The 24,673-nt window shown below is 44.3% G+C and overlaps 1 protein-coding gene across 1 annotated transcript in view; it reads left to right on the forward strand.

Moving 5' to 3' along the window:
- Nucleotides 1-2,389: 2,389 nt before the first annotated feature.
- The window catches only part of LOC311138598 (scm-like with four MBT domains protein 1), a gene marked incomplete at its 3' end in the record, with an annotated part of 28,321 nt that continues 6,037 nt past the window's right edge, over nt 2,390-24,673 (forward strand). Inside the window, exons 1-16 of the mRNA XM_084173351.1 lie at nt 2,390-2,465; nt 5,560-5,655; nt 5,738-5,829; nt 6,105-6,348; nt 6,520-6,608; nt 8,361-8,613; nt 8,860-8,954; nt 9,051-9,152; nt 17,117-17,276; nt 19,419-19,501; nt 19,589-19,715; nt 19,946-20,059; nt 20,173-20,215; nt 20,355-20,419; nt 20,492-20,631; nt 22,622-22,731. Of these exons, the coding sequence (XP_084029477.1) occupies nt 5,631-5,655; nt 5,738-5,829; nt 6,105-6,348; nt 6,520-6,608; nt 8,361-8,613; nt 8,860-8,954; nt 9,051-9,152; nt 17,117-17,276; nt 19,419-19,501; nt 19,589-19,715; nt 19,946-20,059; nt 20,173-20,215; nt 20,355-20,419; nt 20,492-20,631; nt 22,622-22,731 (1,742 nt within the window). The 5' untranslated portion in view covers nt 2,390-2,465; nt 5,560-5,630. The remainder of the gene's footprint in view (nt 2,466-5,559; nt 5,656-5,737; nt 5,830-6,104; nt 6,349-6,519; nt 6,609-8,360; nt 8,614-8,859; nt 8,955-9,050; nt 9,153-17,116; nt 17,277-19,418; nt 19,502-19,588; nt 19,716-19,945; nt 20,060-20,172; nt 20,216-20,354; nt 20,420-20,491; nt 20,632-22,621; nt 22,732-24,673) is intronic.

The following is a 24,673-nucleotide window of genomic DNA, read 5'->3' on the forward strand; positions in this document are numbered from 1 at the left end:
CACTCTTGGATTGCGTCCTACCTGACCGGTCGCTCCTACCAAGTGGCGTGGCGAGAAGCTGTCTCCGCACCACGTGCTCTCACCACTGGTGTCCCCCAGGGCTCAGTTCTAGGCCCTCTCCTATTCTCGCTATACACCAAGTCACTTGGCTCTGTCATATCCTCACATGGCCTCTCCTATCATTGCTACGCTGACGATACACAACTAATCTTCTCCTTTCCCCCTTCTGATAACTAGGTGGCGAATCGCATCTCTGCATGTCTGGCAGACATATCAGTATGGATGATGGATCACCACCTCAAGCTGAACCCTGGCAAGACGGAGCTGCTCTTCCTCCCGGGGAAGGACTGCCCGTTCCATGATCTCGCCATCACGGTTGACAACTCCGTTGTGTCCTCCTCCCAGAGTGCGAAGAGCCTTGGCGTGACCCTGGACAACACCCTGTCGTTCTCTGCTAACATCAAGGCGGTGACCCGATCCTGCAGGTTCATGCTCTACAACATTCGGAGAGTACGACCCTGCCTTACACAGGAAGCGGCACAGGTCCTAATCCAGGCACTTGTCATCTCCCGTCTGGATTACTGCAACTCGCTGTTGGCTGGGCTCCCTGCCTGTGCCATTAAACCCCTACAACTCATCCAGAATGCCGCAGCCCGTCTGGTGTTCAACCTTCCCAAGTTCTCTCACGTCACCCCGCTCCTCCGCACACTCCACTGGCTTCCAGTTGAAGCTCGCATCTGTTACATGGTGCTTGCCTATGGAGCTGTGAGGGGAACGGCACCGCCGTACCTTCAGGCACTGATCAGTCCCTACACCCAAACGAGGGCACTGCGTTCATCCACCTCTGGCCTGCTGGCTCCCCTTCCTCTGCGGAAGCATAGTTCCCGCTCAGCCCAGTCAAAACTGTTCGCTGCTCTGGCACCCCAATGGTGGAACAATTTCCCTCACGACGCCAGGACAGCGGAGTCACTCACCACCTTCCGGAGACATTTGAAACCCCACCTCTTTAAGGAATACCTGGGATAGGATAAAGTAATCCTTCTACCCCCCCCCCCCCTAAAAAAAATAATAAAAATAAATAAATAAATTGTAAAGTGGTTATCCCACTGGCTATAGGGTGAATGCACCAATTTGTAAGTCGCTCTGGATAAGAGCGTCTGCTAAATGACGTAAATGTGGTGGAAAACGCTGTCTCAGGCGCCGCTCCAGAATCTCCCATAAGTGTTCAATTGGGTTGAGATCTCACATACACAGACACCTCTTTCAAAGTCACTGAGATCTCCTCTTTTAGCCATGGTAGCCAAAATAATGGGCAACTGGGCATTTTTATACATGACCCTAAGCATGATGGGATTGCTTAATTAACTCAGGAACCACACCTGTGTGGAAGCACCTGCTTTCAATATACTTTGTATCCCTCATTTACTCAAGTGTTTTCTTTATTTTGGCAGTTACCTGTGTGTGAGCAAGTCTACAGTCATTGGAACAAGCACTGAAAACACTGTTTCACCTGCACGTTATTGTTTTTTTTATGCTTGAGAGGTATTTTGTAACCAAATTTAGGTTTTGATTAATAAAATCACAGGTGGATTTTGGCTGATTGTTTTGTTGTAGCCTAGGCCAGATTACATAGTGCATTAGGGCATCTTGTTGTCCCATATTGTTGTCAAAAACATAGCTAAATAGTACAGTTTAGTTTTGCAGAAAGCGCATGCAATGTATCTACCAATTTACTCTGCATGATGGCAACGAATATTGTCTAGTATCAATAATTGAAAATTCAATGGAAGTAATTGAGTCGAGTTTCCCACCACCCCACATATATCCTTTCGTGCGTCTCTTGATGCTGTTGCCATGGAAACGGAGAAGACCTACTTACTGCTGGAGTCTCCACCCTGCGAGAAGAAAAAAAGTCTATAGTCATAGGGAATCCAAAATGTCCTACCTGCCGTGTCTAAACCAACTTAGTCTTTTGGCCTACAGAAATATACCATACAAATGAAAAGTTGCATTTAGGCTATAGAGAATGTATGCGGACAAGTCAAAAAACAGGGTATTGAATTGCATTTTTTTGCATTAACTAGCCAACTAGTGCTGTATAATGTATTGCATGGCTCACGACGACAGGCTGTGTAGGCCTATTTTCTTTATGCTTATCCTTGACAGCGCGTCGTTGTTTGTTCGCAGGATGTGTTTGTTGAATTGATTTAGATATGCTTTTGTAGTTGAAACAACGACAACACAATGTTTTGGGCAGAGTATGTTCATATTTTCTCTCTAATCGCTGAAATATATGAACAAGTCCATCTGTGCGGGACGCCTTTTCCTCTTGACAGCCCCAGGTTGAAAAAGTGAATGATCGAGCATGCGCAGTTGAGGTTCGTGCCATATCGCAAGGAAGCAGAGAACAAGAGAGGGCGACGTTTTAAATTTACTTGGAAAAACTAGGAAAAGGTGAGATTCACGTAAGTGTATGAAATACTTATCTAATATTTACAATGTACTAACGGGCAAACGTATTTTCAGCTGCCTTGGTGGCTCACGTGTGTTTTTTCTTGGTGTTAAAGAAGCTGTTTTGTGCTCGATTGAGGACGCAGCGCCATACCCATACTTGACATTTCAGCTGCTAACTTGCTCGTGGACAGTGGAAACGGTGCGCTAGCTTCGCGCGCCCGATCATTTTCATTGCGCAGATTAATATCCACGATAAACATTGCAAAACCGTCAGAGGCACGCCAGGTTTTGTTTTCAATGTGGTGAATTCAATTTTACTTGATCACGACCACAATATACAATTTAAAGTTGCCTTTGCCTGCAAGATTGTGTCAACAGATTGTCATATTGCTGATGCTGACATAAACTTTCCCTGAAAAGTCTGACTAGTTTTTTTGTAGTCAAGATGAGTGTTTTAGCTCATGGTTGTTTAGCTTGCGATGTATCAATGCAAGCGTCTGATGTAACATTGTAAACATTTGTAACATTGTAATATTAAATACAGTGCAGCCTGTTACACTGTTTCACGCTAGTCTGTGGCTATATGTGACCAATACTAGACAGTGTCTTACATCCATTTTCGCAACCAAACATAAACAAAATATTAATTTATGTGTAGGCTGGCATTTTTGTGCTGGGTTTGAAATGCCATGGTCAACCAACCCCTTTTCTGAGATGGGACCTCGTTAAGCTACTGGCGGGAACACCTGTCACTGCAGGCGTGAGGCAGAGGCAGCTATAGTGCAGTATATAACCTCAAAAGTGAAGATTTACACACACATCGCGATCATCGTTTGATGTCACTGCTTTGTCACATTGACATTATCGGAGGAGGGAGTCAGGCAGGGATTTCTCAGGGTGAGTTCAGTTAATGACTTCTCATATTGATGAAGATGTCAACAACTCACAGGCTGATCGAAGGCTGTGTGGGTGTGTGGTATGAATGGGTCTAGGCCGGATAGCCTGCTTTAATCATGGCTCTAATCCTGCCTGAGATTGATCTCCCCTGACAGAGAATGGAGAGAGCACCTGTCCTACAAGAGAGTGAGAGATGGACAGAGAAAGAACGCCTAAAGGCAGGGCCGATCTTTGACGTTGAAAAGACGTCTAAAATACGTATTTTCCAGAAATTGAAGTTAGGTTCAATTTAGGTTCTGAATTATGGGGGAAAATACGTATTTTCCAGGACGTTGAAAAAGCATCAGACGTTGAAAAATACGTATATTCCGGATGTTGAAGTCGGGTTCATTTTCGGTTATGAATGAAAGTTTAAAATACTTGTTTTCCGGACGTGGAGAATATGTATTTTCCAGACTTTTAAAATATGTATTTTTCGGACGTTGAAATCCTGACCGGATAAAAATCCATGTCTGTGGATGTTGAAATCAAGGCCGGTCTGGACCACACCAAATCTGAAGCAAACATAGACGTCTATGATTGGTTCAGATTTGTTCCGGAACGGACCAAAAACCAATGTCTGTGGATGTCGAAATCAAGGCCGGTCCAGACTGCACCAAAAAAAAGACGTCCAAAAGGCGACGTCGTGGTAAGCCTACCGTTTGTAAACCACCACAAAAAAAATACTTCCAAAAGACGTTGGCTCGTGTTTACTGGTGTGTAGCCTACCATGTCTGCCAGCAATGGAATTTTATGGATGCCCATCCATGTGGTAGGCCCGCCATTTGTAAAACAGGCCATTGCATTGGCTTTATTAGTCATGATTCCTGTGACTAATCATTTTGGCTATTTAAACTCTGAATATCAGCTACCCAATTTTTTTGGAGTTATCGTGTACGGATACAAACTTCAAACCACTGAACATGTCAATGGGGTGAAACTCCTGGACAACAGTAGCAATTCCATATTGTCCATTTTACTTTGACCTGTCTGTTTTTAGGATATGTTTGTTAACGTGACAGCGCATTTTATATTTGATTGGGCGACATTTAGGTTAGGCTATTTGATCGGAGAAACCTGCATGATGGAAAAAGTGTCCGTCTCAATATATTGTCATACATTCTATCTCCAGTCTGTAAGCTACAGAAAATATGATTTTTTTTGTGGAACGTCGCAGCGATGCATTTCTCCAACAGCACACTAGAGGGGCGCACGGGGAATGGACAAAGTGGGCGCTGCTTATCATAGGACGGCATCAGCGCTCACCTAAAAAGACCATATGCCACTAGTTGAGAGAAATTGTCATTTTTTGGGAGGCAAAATGTGAGGTTTTATGTTTTGTTGTTAAAATCAAATCAAATTGTATTTGTCACATGCGCCGAATACAACCTGTGTAGACCTTACAGTGAAATGCTTACTTACAAGCCATTAACCAACAATGCCTTTTTAAGAAAAATAAGTGTTAAGTAAAAAAGTTGAGAAGTTAAAAACTACAAATTAATTAAAGAGCAGCAGTAAAATAATAGTAGCAAGGCTATATACAGGGGGTACCGGTACAGAGTCAATGTGCCGGGCACAGGTTAGTCGAGGTAATGGAGGTAATATGTACATGTAGGTAGAGTTAAAGTGACTATGCATAGATAATAAACAGAGAGTAGCAGCAGCGTAAAAGAAGGGGTGGGGGGAACAATAAAAATAGTCCAGGTAGCCATTTGATTAGATGTTCAGGAGTCTTATGGCTTGGGGGTAGAAGCTGTTAAGAAGCCTTTTGGACCTAGACTTGGCGCTCCTGTACTGCTTGCCGTGCAGTAGCAGAGAGAACAGTCTATGACTAGGGTGGCTGGAATCTTTGACCATTTTTAGGGCCTTCCTCTGACACAGCGTTGTATAGAGGTCCTGGATGGCAGGAAGCTTGGCCCGAGTGATGTACAGTTTAGCTCAGAAAATGCCACCGTTGCCTAATGAGTGGGCCGGCCGTGCCTGAAGGTCCCACATTCAAAAGGGACAGCTTTCCAAATGCAACTCTCCTCTCAACCTACCTAAATCTACATGATTGCTAACCTTTTTGTAGTCTTGGAAGTGGAACTGTATAGTGTGTAGTAGCCACTGAGTACCAGGCCCTAAACACAGACGTGTTTATTTAACAGCTTGACTTTGTATCTTTTTCAGTTGGATCAAAGTGGTTTTAGCTACTGCTAATACAGTCTTCTGGGTGGTGTTGGGAACACAGTGGGGGCATCATGAACCCCGAGGCACAGGAATCTGGTGAGTCTCACAATGGTTCAATGGCAGTGGTGTATTCAGGTGTATTTTTCTGTCTTTATAAATTCGTTTGTGTGTCTTTCAGCAGGGGGCTCTGAACTGGAGTCTGACTTCAACTGGGATGAATATCTGGAGGAGAATGGAGTATTGGCGGTTCCACATCACGCCTTCAAACATGTATGTCTTATTTCACTGCATCAGGGCCCATTTGCAGATATGGTACTTATATTTTTTTATTTTACTTTTTTATTTAAAAATAAATGCATTGTTGGTTAAAGGGCTGTAAGTAAGCATTTCACGGTAATGTCTACACCTGTTGTATTCGGCGCATGTGGCAAATCAAATTTGATTTGATTATTTAGGGCCCAGAGTTTTTCCTGGCCAGGGCCCTATTTATTGTATATCCACTCACACATTAATTATGGTTGTGTTTCCCCTTCCCTCCCTCTCAGGTGGACCATAGCCTGCAGACAGGGCTGACTCCAGGGATGAGGCTGGAGGTGTGTGTGCGTTCGGAGCCTGACCAACCCTACTGGGTGGCCACTATCATCACCACCTGTGGCCAACTGCTGCTGCTGCGCTACAAGGGTTACCATGACGACCGACGAGCAGACTTCTGGTGTGACGTCATGACCTCTGACCTCCACCCTCTGGGGTGGGGTAGGCAGCAGGGGCGACCAATGAGACCGCCCTGTGGTGAGGAGGGGGTGACAAAGGGGTTAAGGGCAATATACGCTTGTGTTGCTGTAGACCGTTTGGGCCCTGTGCTCAAATAAATGTATTGGAATACGCTGTTAAAGCTTTTCATATATACAGGCATTAACAGCATAAAGATGTACACAATATATGAATGTGATGTGAGTCCAGGTGTCCGTAAGAAACATGGTGACTGGGAAGCTGTCCTAGAGGAGGCTCTGGCTCAGGGAGGGAGCGCACCAGCACACCTACTGAAGGGGGTGAGTCTGGGGGAGGGAGGAGTGGGGACACCAGGACCATAACTATAGCTACAGTGGGGGAAAAAAGTATTTAGTCAGTTACCAATTGTGCAAGTTCTCCCACTTAAAAAGATGAGAGAGGCCTGTAATTTTCATCGTAGGTACATGTCAACTATGACAGACAAAATGAGGGGAAAAAAATCCAGAAAATCACATTGTAGGATTTTTAATGAATTTATTTGCAAATTATGGGGGAAAATAAGTATTTGGTCAACAACAAAAGTTTCTCAATACTTTGTTATATACCCTTTGTTGGCAATGACACAGGTCAAACGTTTTCTGTAAGTCTTCACAAGGTTTTCACACACTGTTGCTGGTATTTTGGCCCATTCCTCCATGCAGATCTCCTCTAGAGCAGTGATGTTTTGGGGCTGTCGCTGGGCAACACAGACTTTCAACTCCCTCCAAAGATTTTCTATGGGGTTGAGATCTGGAGACTGGCTAAGCCACTCCAGGACCTTGAAATGCTTCTTACGAAGCCACTCCTTCGTTGCCCGGGCGGTGTGTTTGGGATCATTGTCATGCTGAAAGACCCAGCCACGTTTCATCTTCAATGCCCTTGCTGATGGAAGGAGGTTTTCACTCAAAATCTCACGATACATGGCCCCATTCATTCTTTCCTTTACACGGATCAGTCGTCCTGGTCCCTTTGTAGAAAAACAGCCCCAAAGCATGATGTTTCCACCCCCATGCTTCACAGGAGGTATGGTGTTCTTTGGATGCAACTCAGCATTCTTTGTCCTCCAAACACGACGAGTTTAGTTTTTACCAAAAAGTTATATTTTGGTTTCATCTGACCATATGACATTCTCCCAATCCTCTTCTGGATCATCCAAATGCACTCTAGCAAACTTCAGACGGGCCTGGACATGTACTGGCTTTAGCAGGGGGACACGTCTTTCACTGCAGGATTTGAGTCCCTGGCGGCGTAGTGTGTTACTGATGGTAGGCTTTGTTACTTTGGTCCCAGCTCTCTGCAGGTCATTCACTAGGTCCCCCCGTGTGGTTCTGGGATTTTTGCTCACCGTTCTTGTGATCATTTTGACCCCACGGGGTGAGATCTTGCGTGGAGCCCCAGATCGAGGGAGATTATCAGTGGTCTTGTATGTCTTCCATTTCCTGATAATTGCTCCCACAGTTGATTTCTTCAAACCAAGCTGCTTACCTATTGCAGATTCAGTCTTCCCAGCCTGGTGCAGGTCTACAATTTTGTTTCTGGTGTCCTTTGACAGCTCTTTGGTCTTGGCCATAGTGGAGTTTGGAGTGTGACTGTTTGAGGTTGTGGACAGGTGTCTTTTATACTGATAACTAGTTCAAACAGGTGCCATTAATACAGGTAACGAGTGGAGGACAGAGAAGCCTCTTAAAGAAGAAGTTACAGTTCTGTGAGAGCCAGAAATCTTGCTTGTTTGTAGGTGACCAAATACTTATTTTCCACCATAATTTGCAAATAAATTCATTAAAAATCCTACAATGTGATTTTCTGGATTTTGTTTTCTCAATTTGTCTGTCATAGTTGACGTGTACCTATGATGAAAATTTCAGGCCTCTCTCATCTTTTTAAGTGGGAGAACTTGCACAATTGGTGGCTGACTAAATACTTTTTTTCCCCACTGTAGGACCTATTCAACATTACTACTCATGTCAGAAAAGCTTGATTTTTTTGTATCGATAAATGTTAACATTTTCTAACATTCTCTTGTCTGTGTCCAGGCTCAGACAGGGGGAGACCCAGCAGACCTGTTTCCCCCGGGGTGGTGTGTGGAGCTGCAGGACAGTGTGGACCCAGGGGTGGCCTGGGGGGCTCAGGTGGAGGACAACATAGGGGGCCGTCTGTGTCTGCGCTACGCTGGGACAGAGGGGCTCACCCAGTCACAGGCCAGGCGCTGGGTATTCTACCTGGACCCCCTCCTGCAACCACCTGGCTGGGCTGAGGAGAACAGCTGCTCTCTCACTCCACCTGCTGGTAAGGAACAGAACTGCCTCTGCACCTTGTGCTGTTGACCAACCCTGGTCCTGAAAAGCAACAGAGTAAACACAAATACACCTCAATCAATGAATCATTAAGACCTTGTTGAATAAGGTGTATTAATGTTGGGCTGGTTGCATGCTGACCACTGTTGTAGTGTGTTTGTGTTTGTTTGGATGCTTTTCTTTGTGTTTTAAGTATTAATGACAGTTACTTAGTGATAATGTCACTGCTGTGTTTCAGTGCTTTGTGGTTTGCGCAGCGAATCAGAGTGGGAGGAGGTGAGAAAGAACATTAGACAGCCTAAAGAAGAAGCTTTCAATCGAGACTTTTTTAAGGTATACTTTACATCTCGCTCTCTCACTCTCTCTCTTTCTCTCTCTGCCCTCTTTCTGTCTCCCTCTCCCTCTGACATATCTTCTGTGTGTTTGTAGGACCGGCCAGTCCTCTCTCCTCACTGCTTCTCTGAGGGGATGAAGTTGGAGGCAGTGAACCCCGCTGCCCCCTTCAACATCAGCCCAGCTACTGTCACCAAGGTAACGCCCTCATGTCACCACCAGGGTTAGCGTTAATTTGACAAATTCAATTCTTATTCAATTCCCTCTCCCTGTAAATTCAATATAATTCAAATTCCAGGTCAGTCTTTGAATTCAGAGATAATCCAATTCCTCTCAATACCAATTTTAGGTCAATTCCAGAATTCAATTCCCAATTCAATATTATCCCCAACAATTCCACAAATTCCAATTAAATTCCCTCAGTCTTTCAGGCTGATCGTGTCACTGTTCAGAAAGCTATACTGGAAAAAGTCACTTTTTTATACTAAGTGCATTCATTCCATTAACTGGAAAATGTACTAATATTTAATCCCAATTCAATTCCAAAGATTAAACGTTTTTACAATTCAAGTTCAAACAGTCTAATTCCAATTCAATTCCAGTTCCATAACTTTGATTGTTGAAATTCAAATTGAATTAAACGTAAATTCTCCACTTCATGAGTGAATTAAATAATTGAATTGGAATTTCTAATTAAAAGGGAATTGACCCCAACCCTGAGGCCTCATTTAAAAACGTTGCGTACGAGCAAAATATAGGCCAAAACATGCGTGTGCCAGTTTTCACACAAAAGTTGGAATTTATAAAAATGTGCTTATCCTCCCACAGACTTCAGACCATGCGTACACACAGTGTCTAGTGGTTGAAGTATTGCATTGCAAGAAGGCAAAAGTAGCCTAGTAGTAGCCTTGTGCAGGAATATATTATGACATTCTTATTTATAACAAAAAAACTGGTAGCTAAATATAATAACAAGATACAATCATTTGCTGTTAGCGAGAAGAGCAAAAATCTATTTATTTTATCTTTGCATTCTAAAATAATTAGAAATATAGTGGGGAAAAAAAGTATTTAGTCAGCCACCAATTGTGCAAGTTCTCCCACTTAAAAAGATGAGAGGCCTGTAATTTTCATCATAGGTACACGTCAACTATGACAGACAAATTGAGGGGAAAAAATCCAGAAAATCACATTGTAGGATTTTTAATGAATTTATTTGCAAATTATGGTGGAAAATAAGTATTTGGTCACCTACAAACAAGCGAGAGTTCTGGCTCTCACAGACCTGTAACTTCTTCTTTAAGAGGCTCCTCTGTCCTCCACTCGTTACCTGTATTAATGGCACCTGTTTGAACTTGTTATCAGTATAAAAGACACCTGTCCACAACCTCAAACAGTCACACTCCAAACTCCACTATGGCCAAGACCAAAGAGCTGTCAAAGGACACCAGAAACAAAATTGTAGACCTGCACCAGGCTGGGAAGACTGAATCTGCAATAGGTAAGCAGCTTGGTTTGAAAAAATCAACTGTGGGAGCAATTATTAGGAAATGGAAGACATACAAGACCACTGATAATCTCCCTCGATCTGGGGCTCCACGCAAGATCTCACCCCGTGGGGTCAAAATGATCACAAGAACGGTGAGCAAAAATCCCAGAACCACACGGGGGGACCTAGTGAATGACCTGCAGAGAGCTGGGACCAAAGTAACAAAGCCTACCATCAGTAACACACTACGCCGCCAGGGACTCAAATCCTGCAGTGCCAGACGTGTCCCCCTGCTTAAGCCAGTACATGTCCAGGCCCTTCTGAAGTTTGCTAGAGTGCATTTGGATGATCCAGAAGAGGATTGGGAGAATGTCATATGGTCAGATGAAACCAAAATATAACTTTTTGGTAAAAACTCAACTCGTCGTGTTTGGAGGACAAAGAATGCTGAGTTGCATCCAAAGAACACCATACCTACTGTGAAGCATGGGGGTGGAAACATCATGCTTTGGGGCTGTTTTTCTGCAAAGGGACCAGGACGACTGATCCGTGTAAAGGAAAGAATGAATGGGGCCATGTATCGTGAGATTTTGAGTGAAAACCTCCTTCCATCAGCAAGGGCATTGAAGATGAAACGTGGCTGGGTCTTTCAGCATGACAATGATCCCAAACACACCGCCCGGGCAACGAAGGAGTGGCTTCGTAAGAAGCATTTCAAGGTCCTGGAGTGGCCTAGCCAGTCTCCAGATCTCAACCCCATAGAAAATCTTTGGAGGGAGTTGAAAGTCTGTGTTGCCCAGCGACAGCCCCAAAACATCACTGCTCTAGAGGAGATCTGCATGGAAGAATGGGCCAAAATACCAGCAACAGTATGTGAAAACCTTGTGAAGACTTACAGAAAATGTTTGACCTGTGTCATTGCCAACAAAGGGTATATAACAAAGTATTGAGAAACTTTTGTTATTGACCAAATACTTATTTTCCACCATAATTTGCAAATAAATTCATTAAAAATCCTACAATGTGATTTTCTGGATTTTTTTCCCTCATTTTGTCTGTCATAGTTGACGTGTACCTATGATGAAAATTACAGGCCTCTCTCATCTTTTTAAGTGGGAGAACTTGCACAATTAGTGGCTGACTAAATACTTTTTTTCCCCACAGTAGGCATCTACAGTTGTCTGATGTTTACATACACTTAGGTTGGAGTCATTAAAATTAGTTTTTCAACCACTCCACACATTTCTTGTTAACAAACTATAGTTTTGGCAAGTCGGTTAGGACATCTATTTTGTGCATGAAACAAGTAATTTTTCCAACAATTGTTTACATACAGAGTATTTCACTTATAATGCACTTTATCACAATTCCAGTGGGTCAGAAGTTTACATACACTAAGTTGACTGTGCCTTTAAACAGCTTGGAAAATTCCAGAAAATGATGTCATGGCTTTAGAAGCTTCTGATAGGCTAATTGACATCATTTGAGTCAATTGGAGGTGTACCTGTGGATGTATTTCAAGGCCTACCTTCAAACTCAGTGCCTCTTTGCTTGACATCATGGGAAAATCAAAAGAAATCAGCCAAGACCTCAGAAAGAAAAATTGTAGACCTCCACATGTCTGGTTCATCCTTGGGAGCAATTTCCAAACGGCTGAAGGTACCACTTTCATCTGTACAAACAATAGTCTTCAAGTATAAACACCATGGGACCACGCAGCCGTCATACCGCTCAGGAAGGAGACGCGTTCTGTCTCCTTGAGATGAACGTACTTTGGTGCGAAAAGTGCAAATCAATCCCAGAACAACAGCAAAGGACCTTGTGAAGATGCTGGGAGAAACAGGTACAAAAGTATCTATATCCACAGTAAAACGAATCCTATATCGACATAACCTGAAAGGCCGCTGAGTAAGGAAGAAGCCACTGCTCCAAAACCGCCATAAAAAAGCCAGACTACGGTTTGCAACTGCACATGGGGACAAAGATCGTACTTTTTGGAGAAATGTCCTCTGGTCTGATGAAACAAAAATAGAACTGTTTGGCCATAATGACCATCGTTATGTTTGGGGGAAAAAGGGGGAGCTTGCAAGCCGAAGAACACCATCCCAACCGTGAAGCACGGGGGTGGCAGCATCATGCTGTGGGGGTGCTTTGCTGTAGGAGGGACTGGTGCACTTCACAAAATAGATGGCATTATGAGGAAGGAAAATGATGTGGATATATTGAAGCAACATCTCAAGACATCAGTCAGGAAGTTAAAGCTTGGTCGCAAATGGGTCTTCAAAATGGACAATGACCCCAAGCATACTTCCAAAGTTGTGGCAAAATGGCTTAAGGACAACGAAGTCAAGGTATTGGAGTGGCCATCACAAAGCCCTGACCTCAATCCTATAGAACATTTGTGGGCAGAACTGAAAAAGCGTGTGCGAGCAAGGAGGCCTACAAACCTGACTCAGTTACACCAGCTCTGTCAGGAGGAATGGGCCAAAATTTACATTTACATTTTAGTCATTTAGCAGACGCTCTTATCCAGAGCGACTTACAGGAGCAATTAGGGTTAAGTGCCTTGCTCAAGGGCACATTTACGTCATTTAGCAGATGCTCTTATCCAGAGCGACTACAAATTGGTGCATTCACCCTATAGCCAGTGGGATAACCACTTTACAATTATACATTTTTTTTTTCTTTTTCGGGGGGGTAGAAGGATTACTTTATCCTATCCCAGGTGTTCCTTAAAGAGGTGGGGTTTCAAATGTCTCCGGAAGGTGGTGAGTGACTCCGCTGTCCTGGCGTCGTGAGGGAGCTTGTTCCACCATTGGGGTGCCAGAGCAGCGAACAGCTTTGACTGGGCTGAGCGGGGACTATGCTTCCGCAGAGGAAGGGGAGCCAGCAGGCCAGAGGTGGATGAACGCAATGCCCTCGCCTGGGTGTAGGGACTGATCAGAGCCTGAAGGTACGGAGGTGCCGTTCCCCTCACTGCTCCATAGGCAAGCACCATGGTCTTGTAACGGATGCGAGCTTCAACTGGAAGCCAGTGGAGTGTGCGGAGGAGGGGGGTGACGTGAGAGAACTTGGGAAGGTTGAACACCAGACGGGCTGCGGCATTCTGGATGAGTTGTAGGGGTTTAATGGCACAGGCAGGGAGCCCAGCCAACAGCGAGTTGCAGTAATCCAGACGGGAGATGACAAGTGCCTGGATTAGGACCTGTGCCGCTTCCTGTGTAAGGCAGGGTCGTACTCTCCGAATGTTGTAGAGCATGAACCTGCAGGATCGGGTCACCGCCTTGATGTTGGCGGAGAACGACAGGGTGTTGTCCAGGGTCACGCCAAGGCTCTTCGCACTCTGGGAGGAGGACACAACGGAGTTGTCAACCGTGATGGCGAGATCATGGAACGGGCAGTCCTTCCCCGGGAGGAAGAGCAGCTCCGTCTTGCCAGGGTTCAGCTTGAGGTGGTGATCCGTCATCCATACTGATATGTCGGCCAGACATGCAGAGATGCGATTCGCCACCTGGTTATCAGAAGGGGGAAAATTCACCCAACTTATTGTGGGAAGCTTGTGGAAGGCTACCCGAAACGTTTGACCCAAGTTAAACAATTTAAAGGCAATGCTACCAAATACTAATTGAGTGTATGTAAACTTCTGACCCACTGGGAATGCGATGAAATAAATAAAAGCTGAAATAAATCATTCTCTCTACTATTATTCTGACATTTCACATTCTTAAAATAAAGTGGTGATCCTAACTGACCTAAGACAGGGAATCTTTACTAGGATTAAATGTCAGGAATTGTGAAAAACTGAGTTTAAATGTATTTGGCTAAGGTGTATGTAAACTTCCGTCTTCAACTGTATTTCCTATTATTTATTTATTTAATTTCCATGATCATTATAGAATAAATTCCTCACCTTTTCTGACTGTGATGGTTTCATATTTGCGAAATAGCCTGTAGGCCTACAACAAGTTAGGATAGGCTACCATTCGTCCCATCTCTCTTTTAATTGGACCCACTTCACAGTAGTAAATAGATAAGCTATTTTAAGTATTTTACTCTATGCGATCTGTTCCGAAGCACAGTTTAATGTAGAATAGACGGTTCACCTTTTCCATTGACGTTTGTAGGCTACTACAGTGGGGAAAAAAAGTATTTAGTCAGCCACCAATTGTGCAAGAGAGGCCTGTAATTTTCATCATAGGTACACGTCAACTATGACAGACAAAATGAGAGTTTTTTTCCCAGAAAATCACATTGTAGGATTTTTAATGAATTTATTTGCAAATGATGGTGGAAAATAAGTATTTGGTCAATAACAAAAGTTTCTCAATACTTTGTTTTATACCCTTTGTTGGCAATGACACAGGTCAAACGTTTTCTGTAAGTCTTCACAAGGTTTTCACACGGTGTTGCTGGTATTTTGGCCCATTCCTCCATGCAGATCTCCTCTAGAGCAGTGATGTTTTGGGGCTGTCACTGGGCAACACAGACTTTCAACTCCCTCCAAAGATTTTCTATGGGGTTGAGATCTGGAGACTGGCTAGGCCACTCCAGGACCTTGAAATGGTTCTTACGAAGCCACTCCTTCGTTGCCTGGGTGGTGTGTTTGGGATCATTGTCATGCTGAAAGACCCAGCCACGTTTCATCTTCAATGCCCTTGCTGATGGAAGGAGGTTTTCACTCAAAATCTCACGATACATGGCTCCATTCATTCTTTCCTTTACACGGATCAGTCGTCCTGGTCCCTTTGCAGAAAAACAGCCCCAAAGCATGATGTTTCCACCCCCATGCTTCACAGTAGGTATGGTGTTCTTTGGATGCAACTCAGCATTCTTTGTCCTCCAAACACGACAAGTTGAGTTTTTACCAAAAAGTTATATTTTGGTTTCATCTGACCATATGACATTCTCCCAATCCTCTTCTGGATCATCCAAATGCACTCTAGCAAACTTCAGACGGGCCTGGACATGTACTGGCTTAAGCAGGGGGATATGTCTAGCACTGCAGGATTTGAGTCCCTGGCGGCGTAGTGTGTTACTGATGGTAGGCTTTGTTATTTTGGTCCCAGCTCTCTGCAGGTCATTCACTAGGTCCCCCCGTGTGGTTCTGGGATTTTTTCTCACCATTCTTGTGATCATTTTGACCCCACGGGGTGATATCTTGCGTGGAGCCCCAGATCGAGGGAGATTATCAGTGGTCTTGTGTGTCTTCCATTTCCTAATAATTGCTCCCACAGTCGATTTCTTCAAACCAAGCTGCTTACCTATTGCAGATTCAGTCTTCCCAGCCTGGTGCAGGTCTACAATTTTGTTTCTGGTGTCCTTTGACAGCTCTTTGGTCTTGGTCATAGTGGAGTTTGGAGTGTGACTGTTTGAGGTTGTGGACAGGTGTATTTTATACTGATAACAAGTTCAAACAGGTGCCATTAATACAGGTAACGAGTGGAGGACAGAGGAGCCTCTTAAATAAGAAGTTACAGGTCTGTGAGAGCCAGAAATCTTGCTTGTTTGTAGGTGACCAAATACTTATTTTCCACCATAATTTGCAAATAAATTCATAAAAAATCCTACAATGTGATTTTCTGGAAAATTTTTTCTCATTTTGTCTGTCATAGTTGACGTGTACCTATGATGAAAATTACAGGCCTCTCTCATCTTTTTAAGTGGTAGAACTTGCACAATTGGTGGCTGACTAAATACTTTTTCCCCCCACTGTACGTCTGAATACTGTAATGTACAATTTCTCAAGTAGACAATAATTTGATTTGATATTTCATTTATAAACAGAATGCATATATCGTAACCATTGCAGAATAAATTCCTCACCTTTTCTGGCCATGACGAGTTCATATTTCCGAAGTAGCCAAACAACAAATGACCATGCGCATCTCTCATTGCGCCTATTATATATTATAATTTCAAGTTTTTGCATCCGAAAGCGGGAGAAGTTTCTAACATACAGTAGAGTTTAACAGACGTTAAACACTTTTGCATTGAAGTGTGTAGGCTACCACTGTAAGTAGTAGGCCTACTGTAGTTTTCATTTTCTTCAGAGTAGACAATGTTTCAGAATTTGCGGGCAGTGCAGCATATTTAGGTTTGGGAAAAAGTAAATGCAAAACATTATTGAATTCAAACGATCTGTTTACAGGTCCACAACAATGTGTAATTGGTTTGGTCTTTCAGACATGGTCAGATACAGCAAAAGTCACTGCAAAATAAAACATTCTGCCACCCCCCTAAGTTTGCCATGCATTGCTATTTCCTTAGATACTGTCTTGGCCTAATTCCAAAACTTCCAAAGTATACAGCAAATAAGGGCGTTATTGTCACCATAGAAGGTGAATGATGGGCAGTTTTCAGGTGGAGTTATAATGCTCGTTCACGACAGGTCTAATTTATAACGGGAAACATGGGTATGTATGGCATGCGCCAAGTTTATAAATCTAAATATTTTGGTGCATGCGCAGTCTTTTCAGAAATGGCACACACAGATATTTAGTGTTACATTTACACAACGGTTATAAATGAGGCCCCTGGTCACCACGGTAACATCCCCACTGCACCCACACACAGCATCCATCTTCTTCAGTTTTTATCAATTACATATAGTGTGTGGTAGGTTGCCCCTAGTTGTATGGGGCTATAACAGTGATGTCATCATTGTGTCCCCCAGGTGTTGAGCGACAAGTACTTCCTGGTGCAGATGGACAGCCTGCAGGGAGACAGTGAGGGGGCGGGGCCTGACTCATCCTTCCTCTGTCACCATGGAAGCACCGGAATCTTCCCTGTCCATTGGAGCCTTAAAAATGGGGTACCCCTCAGTCCCCCTCCAGGTAAGGCAGAATACACCAGAGGTGTGGACTCAAGTCACATGACTTGGACTTGAGTCTGACTCGAGTCACAGATTGAATGATAAAATAAAATAACTTCAGACTTGACTTGGAGCGTCAAGACTCGGGACTCGACATTGACTTGAGACTGATGACTTGAAATTATCTGGCCAGGGTTTTGTAACGTTTTGTCACTAATTTTTTGGCACAGTCTCCGGATATTCAATGTCTGCTTTTTTTAAAAACTTTTACCCATCTAGCAATCGGTGCTCTTCATTGCGAGGCATTGGAAAACCTTCCTGGTCTTTGTGGTTGAATATGTGTTTGAAATTTACTGCTCGACTGAAGGACCTTACAGATAATTGTATGTCATTCAAAAATCATGTTAAACACTATTATTGCACACAGAGTGAGTCCATGCAGCTTATTATGGGACTTGTTAAGCACACTTTTACTCCTGAACTTATTTAGGCTAGCCATAACAAAGGGGTTGAATACTTATTGGCTCAAGACATTTCAGCGTTTCATTTTTAATTAATTTATACAAATTTGAAAATACATAATTCAACTTTGACATTATGGGGTATTGTGTGTAGGCCAGTGACACAAAATCTCAATTTAATCCATTTTAAATTCAGGCTGGAACACAACAAAATGTGGGAAAAGTCAAGGGGTGTGAATACTTTCTGAAGGCACTGTATAGCCTACCATTTGTATTTTATATTTATGCCTTTGCTTATTCAATCTGGCCACTAACATAGGCCTACAGCGTTGCACGGAATTCTTCTTTCAAAAACATCTAATCTGTGCTTCAGAACCAAAAAGTTGTGCATCTTGACTGTTGACCAATGACCAGTCATCAGCATTGTCGCACAAAGGCGGGCGTACATATCCAGATTAATGACCAGAAAGCACTTGTTTCATTTTCTAAGGTTTTGCCTGGCACTTAAAAAAATATATATATAAAATACAGTTTAGCAATCTGCTACCGACATATCTTTGACAGAACAATAGGCTACCTGGATATTTCAGATAGGCCTAGTTTGGGTGGGTTAATTATATACCTCAGTGGTGGGTAGGCCTACTGGCTAGAGATAGTTCTAACATCAATACTCATGGGATGAAGATGTAACATATTCTGGCGAATTAATTCCGATATTTGTGAGGAAGAAAAAGTCTACAGACAAACCATGCTTTCCATCCGATCCTGCAACCTCCGCTGCATACAGGTAGGCCGTATGATCCTGCTTGCCTGGACTCAAAGTGCAGGTGTATCTTGTGTTTTTAAATGCAGCACCATTTATATCTGTAATGAAAGGCAACATCTTCACAGCAATTGTGTGCACGTGCATGTGCATGCACTGGGGGTCGCAAGCTTTGAAACACTCCTTTTTGGGGGTCGCGGGTCAAAACGTTTGAGAACCACTAAGCTAGTGAACAGATGGCTGATTTTCTGTACAGCTATAGGATCGGCTGCAGCACAAACGGCAAATTGTAGGGAGAGAGGATTGCCATAAATATATATGCAGCTCTAACAATTGTTTGGTGATCAAGAATAATCAAGGTTTACTTTGCAAGCTCACCAGTATTTCCCACGGGGGGGCCAGTATGAAAAATAAAATTACAATAAAAAAATAATGTATGCACTCACTAACTGTAAATCGCTCTGGATAAGAGCGTCTGCTAAATGACTAAAATGTAATGGGGCATCAATCAACAATGACTAACATAGGCCTACTGGTCTTTTGGTATGTCAAAATTGCATGAAATGGATCATTTACTCATGAAGCTTGCGTTTGGTATTTGTTGTTAAATTAACTATTTCATAATCAAAATATGCTGTAGACAAAATAATGAAAAGGGCTGTCTGCTAGCCTAAAGAAAATGTATAAAGTTTTATTTTTAACTTGACTTGAAAAAACTTGACTCGACTTGCTCTTAGAATGCACAACTTGAACTTGACTCGAGAATCGACCGGTTCCACTTGGGACTCGACTTGAGACTCGGACCTTGTGACTTGCTTGTGACTTGAATAATAGTGATTTCGTCCCACCTCTGGAATAGACTCATCTCAGGCACTGTACTGCAGTCACCAGTGAAATGGATCTCAGATTTGACTGTGTTCCTGGGTATGTGGGTGTGTAGGTTACCAGGGTCAGGACTTTGACTGGGCGGATTACCTGAAACAGTGTGGAGCAGAGGGAGCGCCAGAGAGCTGTTTCCCTGTGGTGAGACACACAAACACACACACACACACACACACACACACACACACACACACACGCACACCACTCAGACAAGTGTTTTTCCTCCAGGAGCAGAGTGATCATGACTTTGTTGAGTCCATGAGGCTGGAGGCGGTGAATCCCGTCTCTCCTGAGTACGTCCACGTGGCAACTGTAACCAGGGTCAGAGGTCAGCACATCTGGCTGGGTCTAGAAGGTGAGAACAGAACAGCTGGAGGAAGGAGAATAAGTGCTGGGTTGTAGAGATGTAAGGGTTTTTAGGGAAGGATGAGAAGGATGTTGATCTTGTGAATATTATCACTATGACCAAGTCCATTTTGGGTGTTAATTTCAGCTACCTGAATACTCAGTGTTGTTCTATTTACATAGTGTTAATGTGTTCAGCCACTCATAACCTCCTCCCTCTGCTCTGTGTGTTCTCCCCAGGTTTGAAGCAGACTCTGCCTGATGTCATCACGCATGTGGACTCTCTGGACATCTTTCCAGTCAGCTGGTGTGAGAGTAACGGCTACCGACTCCAACATCCCTCTCAACCTACAGGTCAGGCTCCAAACAAGACCCTCCTGTCCATTTTGGCGATTGGTCTATGTCAGTGTTTTATCTGACGGTTACTGGCAGGTGTAGATTTTGACTTTTGACCTCTTCTGTTGCAGCTCAGAAGAAGAGCCGTGTGGCCGTGTTGCAACCAGAGAAGCAGTGAGTTTTTGCAGACCTTGCATATTACAGAGAGCGAGAGTGGGTATAAAAATGTAAAAAACTTACTTCCTCTAGTCTTAACCAACTTTGTGACTTTTATTTCTAACTGTATGTGTATTTGGGTTTGATCTGATGGCAGATCTCAACTTAAAGCCACGCCCCCTGATGCAGCGAGGCAGCAGGATCTGAGCCAATCAGAGAGCGGTGAGTGTAATTCCTTGTGAAAAATAATTTGTGAAAAAATAATGCGTATGACGTGCGTGTCTGTGTCAGCAGCTCAGGGTAACGGGAAGTACAGCTGCCCAAAGATCTTCTTCAACCACCTCTGTTTCTCTGGCCCCTACCTGAACAAGGGCCGCATCGCTGAGCTGCCCCAGAGCATCGGCCCCGGCAACTGTGTCCTGGTGCTGAAAGAGGTGAGAGAGAGAGCAGCACACATCTGCCAGCTCCTCTATCTAAAAATATCAAGGCCATCAGGCCAATATCCAATCTCCCCTTCCTCTCCAAGGTTTTGGAAAAAGTGCTTGCTGTACAGCTCCAGGACCATCTCAATCTGAACAACCTACAGTATTTGAGAAGTTCCAGTCAGGTTTCTGGCCGGCCCACAGCACTGAAACGGCCTTACTCAGGGTCACCCACAACCTGCTGATGCAGGCTCATCCTGATCCCCCTGGACTTGAGCGCAGGGTTTGACGGTCGCCCACCCCATCCTCCTGGAACATCTCCTGGACACCATCGGACTGTCTGGACCAGCTCTGAGCTGGTTCCACTCCGACCTCTCAGACAGGACTGAGTATGTGTCGCTAGGTGGGTCCAGGCCCCTGCGGTGTACCACAAGGATCTGTTCTTGGACGCATCCTGTTCGTTCTGTACATGCTCCCCCTCGATCGTGTCGTTAGCCGGCATGGAATCCCATTCCACTGCTATGCTGATGACACCCAGCTGTATGTAAAAACTGCCCCAAGTCCCTCTGATGCATGTGCCCATCTGAACACCTGCCTTGAGGAAATGGATGAAGCAAAACGTCCTTCAACTGAACTGCAGCAAAACCGAGGCCCTACTTGTTGGCACCCCCCCACCAGGTCCAGCCCTCACCATTGCAGGACAGAACATCCCTCTCTCCCCCTCAGTTTCCAATCTGGGTGTAAAGCTTAATTCCTCCATGACCTTTGACAGTCACATCAAACAACTGTGTAAAGCGTAATTCTATCACCTCAGGAACAATGCCAAACTCCGTCCCAGCCTCACACAGTCTGATGCAGAGAAGCTCATCCATGCCTTTATCTCCTCAGGGCTGGACTGCTGCAACGCACTCTTCATCAGGATCCCTGGCAGGAGTCTCCAGAAGCGCCAATACATTCAGAACAGTGCTGCCAGGATCCTGATGAGAGTGCGGAAACACCATCACATCACCCCTATACTGACATCTCTGCACTGGCTCCCCGTCTCATTCCGGATTGAATTCAAAACCCTCCTGCTGACTTTCCAGTGTATTCATGGCAATGCTCTCCTTATCTCAAAGATGCCCCTCCATGTCTCCCAAGTGGCGCAGTGGTCTAAGGCGCTGCATCGCAGTGCTAGCTGTGCCACTAGAGATCCTGGTTCGAATCCAGGCTCTGTCGTAGCCGGCCGCGACCGGGAGACCCATGCGACGGCGCACAATTGGCCCAGCGTCGTCCAGGGTAGGGGAGGGAATGGCCGGCAGGGATGTAGCTCAGTTGGTAGAGCATGGCGTTTGCAACGCCAGGGTTGTGGGTTCGATTCCCACGGGGGGCCAGTATGAAAAAAATATATAAAAAAACATAATGAATGCACTCACTAACTGTAAGTCGCTCTGGATAAGAGCGTCTGCTAAATGACTAAAATGTAAATGTAAATGTAAAGAACTGCTCTCCCTCCATAACCCCACCCACACCCTCTGGTCAAGCAATAGCCTGCTCCTACACGCAGTTCCGCTCCTTGGGGAATGGGTCTTTCAGCTCGACCGCCCCCCAGCCTCTATAATGCCCTCCCGGACCACCTGAAGGCACCACAGACTCTGGGCTCCTTTAAAAGGGGCCTAGACTTTTCTCTTTAGGAAGGCTTTCAGTTGATAGCTGTGCTCCTTGGTGTCCTTGTCTCTTGTAGTGTCAGCTGTGTTCTTTGTGTCAGTTGCCCTGTCTAGGTGTCAATATTTATTTATTTGGTTTTTATTTTTTATTTTATGCACTTTGAGATTATTCTATATAATGAAAAGCGCTTTACAAATGTAATTAATTATTCATTATTATTAACACACGCACTACTGTAGATGGCAACTCACTATTATCCCCATACAGATGCATCATCTTCTGTGCTGTACCCTACCTTGTATCCTACAGTGTGTACTTCTAACCCCCCTGTATCCTCTCCTGTCCTGTGGTCCAGGTGTTGACTCTACTGATCAGCTCAGCCTACAAGCCCAGCCGGGTGCTGAGGGAGCTGCAGCAGGACCCAGAGCTGAGGGGGCACGGCCAGGGAGAGACTCTCAAGGCCAAGTCAGTCTACCCACCACACTATAACACTAGAATAACGCTAACGTTACATGATGATATACACTCACACTGTTTATAGGGATCATTAGCTATATGCAGAGCCAGGGAGCGATGCTTCAGGCCAAGTCAGTGGACAGACCACAGTATACACCATAACAACAGTGAAATGATAGTGATATCATGACTGTTTAGATTATACTATTTATGGTACAGTATTGTGATAAAATGAGAAACAGTACACACACTAATCCATACAGTTTCTGTACGCGGTAGAGTTACTTTGTTCTTGGTCACTATGTATGCACCATAACACTACTGTACATGGTAGTAGTCGAGTGACACTGAGGATATACATTCTCTCTGCTCCATAATCATCATACTGGATGCAGGACCTGGGAGAGATGCTCTTTGCCACATTGGTCTCTGACAGACCGTATTAATGGGTGTACAGTGAGGGAAAAAAGTATTTGATCCCCTGCTGATTTTGTACGTTTGCCCACGGACAAAGACATGATCAGTCTATAATTTTAATGGTAGGTTTATTTGAACAGTGAGAGACAGAATAACAACAAAAAAATCCAGAAAAACGCATGTCAAAAATGTTATAAATTGATTTGCATTTTAATGAGGGAAATAAGTATTTGACCCCTCTGCAAAACATGACTTAGTACTTGGTGGCAAAACTCTTGTTGGCAATCACAGAGGTCAGACGTTTCTTGTAGTTGGCCACCAGGTTTGCACACATCTCAGGAGGGATTTTGTTCCACTCCTCTTTGCAGATCTTCTCCAAGTCATTAAGGTTTCGAGGCTGATGTTTGGCAACTCGAACCTTCAGCTCCCTCCACAGATTTTCTATGGGATTAAGGTCTGGAGACAGGCTAGGCCACTCCAGGACCTTAATGTGCTTCTTCTTGAGCCACTCCTTTGTTGCCTTGGCCGTGTGTTTTGGGTCATTGTCATGCTGGAATACCCATCCACGACCCATTTTCAATGCCCTGGCTGAGGGAAGGAGGTTCTCACCCAAGATTTGACAGTACATGACCCCGTCCATCGTCCCTTTGATGCGGTGAAGTTGTCCTGTACCCTTAGCAGAAAAACACCCCCAAAGCATAATGTTTCCACCTCCATGTTTGACGGTGGGGATGGTGTTCTTGGGGTCATAGGCAGCATTCCTCCTCCTCCAAACACGGTGAGTTGAGTTGATGCCAAAGAGCTCGATTTTGGTCTCATCTGACCACAACACTTTCACCCAGTTCTCCTCTGAATCATTCAGATGTTCATTGGCAAACTTCAGACGGCCCTGTATATGTGCTTTCTTGAGCAGGGGGACCTTGCGGGCGTAGTGTGTTACCAATTGTTTTCTTGGTGACTATGGTCCCAGCTGCCTTGAGATCATTGACAAGATCCTCCCGTGTAGTTCTGGGCTGATTCCTCACCGTTCTCATGATCATTGCAACTCCACGAGGTGAGATCTTGCATGGAGCCCCAGGCCGAGGGAGATTGACAGTTCTTTTGTGTTTCTTCCATTTGCGAATAATCACACCAACTGTTGTCACCTTCTCACCAAGCTGCTTGGCGATGGTCTTGTAGCCCATTCCAGCCTTGTGTAGGTCTACAATCTTGTCCCTGACATCCTTGGAGAGCTCTTTGGTCTTGGCCATGGTGGAGAGTTTGGAATCTGATTGATTGATTGCTTCTGTGGACAGGTGTCTTTTATACAGGTAACAAGCTGAGATTAGGAGCACTCCCTTTAAGAGTGTGCTCCTAATCTCAGCTCGTTACCTGTATAAAAGACACCTGGGAGCCAGAAATCTTTCTGATTGAGAGGGGGTCAAATACTTATTTCCCTAATTAAAATGCAAATCAATTTATAACATTTTTGACATGCGTTTTTTTGTTGTTGTTATTCTGTCTCTCACTGTTCAAATAAACCTACCATTAAAAT

Source organism: Coregonus lavaretus (genome assembly GCF_964263955.1).
Source record: "Coregonus lavaretus genome assembly, chromosome: 12".
In the NCBI taxonomy this organism is placed as follows: domain Eukaryota; kingdom Metazoa; phylum Chordata; class Actinopteri; order Salmoniformes; family Salmonidae; genus Coregonus; species Coregonus lavaretus.